The sequence below is a fragment of the Lithobates pipiens genome, unplaced genomic scaffold (genome assembly GCF_037356315.1).
Source record: "Lithobates pipiens isolate NorthernLeopardFrog02 unplaced genomic scaffold, aLitPip1_a1.2 Scaffold_27, whole genome shotgun sequence".
Classification (NCBI taxonomy): Eukaryota; Metazoa; Chordata; class Amphibia; order Anura; family Ranidae; genus Lithobates; species Lithobates pipiens.
Genome location: NW_027507788.1, coordinates 35308772 through 35314677, shown reverse-complemented (window position 1 = coordinate 35314677; position 5906 = coordinate 35308772). Strand labels below are relative to the sequence as shown.

At 42.7% G+C, this 5906-nt stretch overlaps 1 protein-coding gene across 1 annotated transcript; it reads right to left on the bottom strand.

Moving 5' to 3' along the window:
• Positions 1-552: 552 nt before the first annotated feature.
• Positions 553-5541, bottom strand: LOC143933767 (uncharacterized). The gene is made up of 3 exons (XM_077456763.1): positions 5340-5541; positions 4292-4429; positions 553-2124 (listed from the first exon to the last, which is right to left on the bottom strand). The coding sequence occupies exons 1-3, from the start codon at positions 5510-5512 to the stop codon at positions 1395-1397; spliced, it is 1041 nt and encodes a 346-aa protein (XP_077312889.1). The 5' UTR covers positions 5513-5541; the 3' UTR covers positions 553-1394.
• Positions 5542-5906: the final 365 nt, after the last annotated feature.

The following is a 5906-nucleotide window of genomic DNA, read 5'->3' as shown; positions in this document are numbered from 1 at the left end:
ACGAAGGCAGGGAAACTGATCAAATCACCAGTGAAAGTAAGGAAACATGCACCTTCAGGATTAGAATTGAGAAACACTGGTATATAGGCAGAATGGGCTACCCTTCCATCAACTAGCAATCCACCTACTTCCATTTGCTCCCTTGTTTTATATGCCCAAGGGGACAAATAATTTTGGGGAAAAAAGCAAAAATTTTGTATTTGTCATTAGGTCAGCACAGAGATGCATTACATTGTTCAGATGACTTCACAACCTTGCCCTTGTGATGGACAGTAGAAGGGCAAGTTTCTACCATCCTGACACAAAGGCAGGAGAGTTATCCTAGGACTGGAAAGGTGTTACAAAGCATCCTAAAATTGCATGTAGTATACATACAATCCTCATTTTTTTTTCAACCATGTTAAAACCATTGGTCTACACAACTCTGCACTACCCCTCGAGACCAGCATGGGCATTGTAACCCATAGCCAGTCTTTGTACTAAAGATAAAAGTTTTAAAAACCCAATTAAAATTAAGTTTAAATAGACTAAAAAAAAGTGGCCACCCACTAATAAGACTGACAGTTGACCTTAAAATGTAAGCGTACAAGTATTTGACACCTGGTACAATTGCCAAATACCACCCTATGCTTTGCCCATGCATATCAAAGCAGTGAGTTCACATTGTTACACCACCCATCTTTTAAGCATTTTATCAGGAGGGGACGGAAAGGTTGCAGGTCCTGCCCTTTGAGATTACAGCTTGTTGAAAAAGGCCTTGTCCCCCCATTGATGGCAGCTATAACCCAATGCAGGATCTTGTCCAAAACCCACTTTAAAAAAAAGCTAGGTCAGCTGTTCTGGCCCCCAGCAAGATATTCTTCCGAATTATGCAACATGGTCAAATACAGCACCCTAGCTATGAGCATCTCTGAAACTAGAACACAAGTTTGAGAGATCCAATTTTAGATCACCCTTGCATAAGGAAGAAAAATGCTGTTACCTGGCTAAACTGAGCAAATTGCTTCAATGCCCCTAGTTAGACCACATATTGGCATGTCTACTTGTAACGTGCTGGTTCCAGGTCACAAAAGTATCCAAGCCTCTGCAAGTGTCTTAGAGCCGGATTTCTCAAACCAGTGTTAAGTAGACTGCAAATATTAGGTGCATGGAACCAAACTGAGTTAATAGACAAGCTAGGCCAAAAGCCAGTGCAAGTCTAGACAAAGCTTTACCTAAATCAACCCAATACATGCAATTTAACCACACGTGGTGCTTTTGAAGGTCACAAAAAAAAAAAAAAAAAAAAATAATAAAAAAAAAAAGTTGCAGTAGAAGTGCTAGTGTTGAAACATTTAAGAGCATGCAGTTTCTTGTATCAAGAAAACATAGGTTTTTCTCACTTGAAGTCTCAGCTATGTGGTCTCTTGGTCAACACTTTCATCTGTCTCCTGGTCTGCGACCAACAGCTCACTTACTGGGGTCCCAGCTTTGGAAGTTGAAGTAGAGTCAATAGCTTCATCAGGAGAGGTACAGGTTACTACTGTCTCAACCTTTTCAGTGTCTTCTCCAGTTTCTTCATCTGAAGAATTCTCAGAAACAAATTCAGACTCAGATAGTCCATCCGAGGAATAGTCTGATGTTTCACATTCTAGATAGACAGTCACTAGCTCTTCAGTCACCCATTCTGGACTGGCAGGCATTGGCTCTTCAGTCACCCGTTCTGGAACTACAGCCACTGGTTCTTCAAGCACCCGTTCTGGAACTACAGCCACTGGTTCTTCAAGCACCCGTTCTGGAAAGACAGCCACTGGTTCTTCAAGCACCCATTCTGGAAAGACATCCACTGGTTCTTCATGCACCTGTTCTGGAAAGACAGCCACTGGTTCTTCAAGCACCGGTTCTGGAAAGACATCCACCGGTTCTTCATGCACCTGTTCTGGAAAGACAGCCACTGGTTCTTCAAGCACCCGTTCTGGAAAGACAGCCACCGGTTCTGGAAAGACATCCACTGGTTCTTCATGCACCTGTTCTGGAAAGACATCCACTGGTTCTTTATGCACCTGTTCTGGAAAGACAGGCCATGGCTCCTCATAAACCGGTTTAAATGTTGCTATTGTGAAGTAGTCTCTGGTCTCTCCAATCCTGTAAAATGTTGACATGTTAAACGTTAGTGAGCATTCCTCATGCATTCCTATAGGCAGTTCAAGCAAGCCACTTAAAACAAAAGCCAAATTGTGTAAGGACCCCTCTATCTGCAGCTCTGCTGTAGCCAGCTTGAGTGTCATTTGTGAAAAATATGTGTGAAAAAGTGTTTGCCCCCTTCCTCATTTCCTGTTCTTTTGCATGTTTGTCACACTTGTGTGTTTCGGAACATCAAACCAATTTAAACAATAGTCAAGGACAACACAAGTAAACACAAAATGCAATTTGTAAATGAAGGCGTTTATTATTAAAGGTGAAAAAAAATCCAAACCAGCTTGCTTGCAGCCAGCTTGAGTGTCATTTGCTAGGTTTCCACCCCCCCCCAAGTTTAAGACACAAGGTTTCTGTCTACTGGTTATTGGGCAACTCCAGTGGTGAGCAATGAGTAGTTACAACTCAAAAATATTTTAAAAAAATTTGAGTAACTGCCTTTGCCATCACTGCATTTTGTGTTGCAAGCTAAAAAAAAAAAAAAAAAAAAAAAAAGAGGATAGACACTTGCCATGTTCTTTCTAGGAGGGTCTCTCCCTCCCTGGCCTTAGCTTTAAGACTTTTGGAATATAGCAGGGGTCGTAAAACTTTGGGTATTTTGGGACAGATTCATTATCCTTCAAGTAGGAGGGCTGGACTAGAGCCAGGTACACATGGGCTAAGTGCTGTGAGACATTGGTTCAAAAACCTGGTCAGTGAGGGGAGCAATTGTGCCCCATCATTGGGCGTTAGTGAGCGAAATATGGCCTCATTTGTGTCATTAAGAGGAGTCAAGAATGGTGCTTTATCATTGTCCAGAATGGAATGCCCTGCATCAAGGAAAAGAATAGTGCTCCAAAGGACTGGATAAAGGCAAGCAAAGGGCCACATCTGGATACAACTTGTCCCCCCTTCACAAGACAAAAAGCCCAGGGTTTAAACAAACAAACAATCTAAAGCTGAAATGTAGCAGAGATCCAAAAAACCAGAACACGTCAGTCTGAAACATTTTCAGAATAGTCTGCTGTGGAAAGTGTCCAGAAAAGATGGCATCAGGAAGCCACTGTTATCTTTTTCCACCTGGACATTCCATGAAATCCAACTCTTGGGTACCCATGACCTTTCAGTTAAAATACCATATTGGGAGACTGCTACTATTCAGGTCTAGACCTTGGGGGCCCAGGTAATGTCAGATGGTTCAGGGGGGCCTTAAATAGACAGAATTGGTTTACATTCTCAATGACTGTCAAGTTTGCATGACATGCTGAGGTCACACGTCTGTCATAGGCCACCTTTACTAAAGGCAAACGGACTGCGCTTTGCTAATGCAGTTGCATTAATGTCCCTCAAGAATTTATTAAATATGCGAAGCTCTGCTTTTCACCCAATCAGGTGCAAGAAAAATAAATATAAATTGCATTTTCCTTGCCTCCATCTGGGTATTCTATACCAAGAAAATCCTTACCACATTTACAAAAAGTGCCATGCGCAGTCTATTTGCCTTTAGTAACTCAACCCCTATGGTGATAAGATACAGTACATGAAAGATTTTATATCATTTTTATTGGGAGCCCAGGGAATTTGCCATTTTGTCCCCTTATAAAGCAAGCACCGGCCAACGTAGAATTGAGGGCCACCAATAGTACCTCCCAGTGGCCTGTTCTCTGGGAGGCAGAGTCATCAACTCTGCATAGGACCACTGTCAAGATGCCGATACTTTAAGGCCTGGGGTGTTATGCCTTTTTGGATATCCTGCACCCCCAACACCATATCCACAAGTTTAATGGAGCAGAAAATCCTTTCTAACTGAAACTCACCCTTGGAGGGTTGCATGTTGGGTGCAGCTAGAGGGCAGGCCACCATTTGTAAAGGCAGGGTGGCCCATTCAATGGCAAGTCCCAGAGTTGCACTTCTGTTCATCCTGTCCTAAGATTTAAACCACCATAGGTCACTTGGTGACTTGACTTCTAATGCAAATAGAACTTGGGTCACTTCCCTGAACCTTCAGACGTAGTGTAGTTTTTACGCTTGTTGGCAATTAATGTTTAGTAGTACTTTAAGTATCCTACTTGTATCTTACAGATCAGTTTTACAAACCCCAAAACTATTTACACAAATGCCCATAGAGACTGCTCACCTTCCACAGACTTCAAATGGGTCAATCCAGATTGTAATTTCCCTTGGGATTGGAAGTCTTGAGTATTCTATACCACAGCATTTGCAAGCCTGAAGCAGGGACTCATCCACATATTGCCATTTGTTAATGCGAATGCACCTGTAGATCAAATCCAGTTTATGTTAGATATCATGCCTTTAGACACAAGTGTAAGCCCCCCTCCCCATGCATACTCTATGAACCTAGATGACAACCCAAGAATTACACACCTGTAGGCAGGTGCAGCTCAATAGCAGCTCTGCAGCTAGAGAGAAGACATGAGGAATATGGCTCAATGGTTCCCTGGGTCACTAGGGAAGCAATCTATTCTGGTTGGATGCTGTTGCCTCTATGCAAATCTGGCAGAGCCTATTTAAGGCCCCAGATCCCAGGTCTGGCATGCATTTGCGAGTTGGTAGATTAGTACCTTTCCCTGCTGATAGTTCCGGCCAATGAAGGAACATGCAGGGTGCATCCATTCTGGACACCTTCCCGATTGGGCATGTGACAGCCAAGCCACATACTGCCCCTATCAACTGATACTGTCAGTCTGGCTGGAATGTGCTCCTTTCGTGTTGCTGGATACCCACAAGTGAACCCGGCTTGGCAGGCTTCCCACTGGGTTTGTGGGAATACAAAGTCTTACATTGCACCTGACTGAATTATTGCAGCCACACATGCTGCACCCCACCTATATAAACAAATACTCTAACTGCTGCTTAGTGTTGGGCTTTCAATGTCTACAAGTACAAAACCTGAAGTTTTAAAGCAAGTCTATGGTACCTAGAACTGTTGTATCTGTATGGATATCAAATTTGACAGCAACATCTCAGCAGACACTGTCAAGACCAGGGCTTCTGGACCTCGGAGACATCTACCTACCATAATTTTTATTCTACATCCCTATAAATGCAAGTCAGTTTAGCCAAGATAATGGTTTTAACCAATACAAAAACTTAGTTAGCCCTTACAGTAAGGGAAACATAACTTGAGTCCCCCCCCAGCCAAGAGCAGAAGTCCAAATAGTTACCTATAAGCTTGGCCCTGGGCAGGCTTGTCAGGGTACCAATGTCCCTGATACCGGTCCCTCAGCAGACATGCCAGGTTCTTCCCCAGAGAGTCCAGCTGGTCTGTCGTCAGAGTACTCTTCAGGCTCAAAATCTTCATAAAGAATTTAACAGCAGCTTCAATTTCCAGATACATTGTTGAGGCTAAATAGACAATTTTGTAAAAGATTAACATTTGTTACAGTCACACTAGTTCCCACAGTACAATGAGTTATTGCGGAGAGCAAGGGTTAAGGGCATGTCAGGATTTTATTGCAAGTTCAACTAGGGCAAACTCCTCCAGTCTATTCAAAAATTTGCCCTTGTCAGCATTGGAGATGCTTAATTCATCTTTAGGTGACCACACAAATAAATGAATAAGCCACGTCAACAAGTTTTACCATTCACCAAGCGCGGCTTTAAGTGTCTGATCCAAAAAGCTTAGTTCAGACGCCAACAGGTTTATTTCGAAGAAACCCATCACAGAACATGAAACTCAAATCATTTTGAAGGTGCTCTGCCATTATTCATTACTTCAATTCAAAAAGATC

Excerpts from the sequence above, each read along its gene's own strand:
- LOC143933767 (XM_077456763.1), bottom strand. The coding sequence starts at position 5,512 with ATGTATCTGGAAATTGAAGCTGCTGTTAAATTCTTTATGAAGATTTTG. Across the intron at positions 4,430-5,339 it reads GCCCAGGGCCAAGCTTATAG|GTGCATTCGCATTAACAAAT; the intron begins GTAACTATTTGG and ends TTTGATCTACAG. Across the intron at positions 2,125-4,291 it reads CCATTTGAAGTCTGTGGAAG|GATTGGAGAGACCAGAGACT; the intron begins GTGAGCAGTCTC and ends AACATTTTACAG.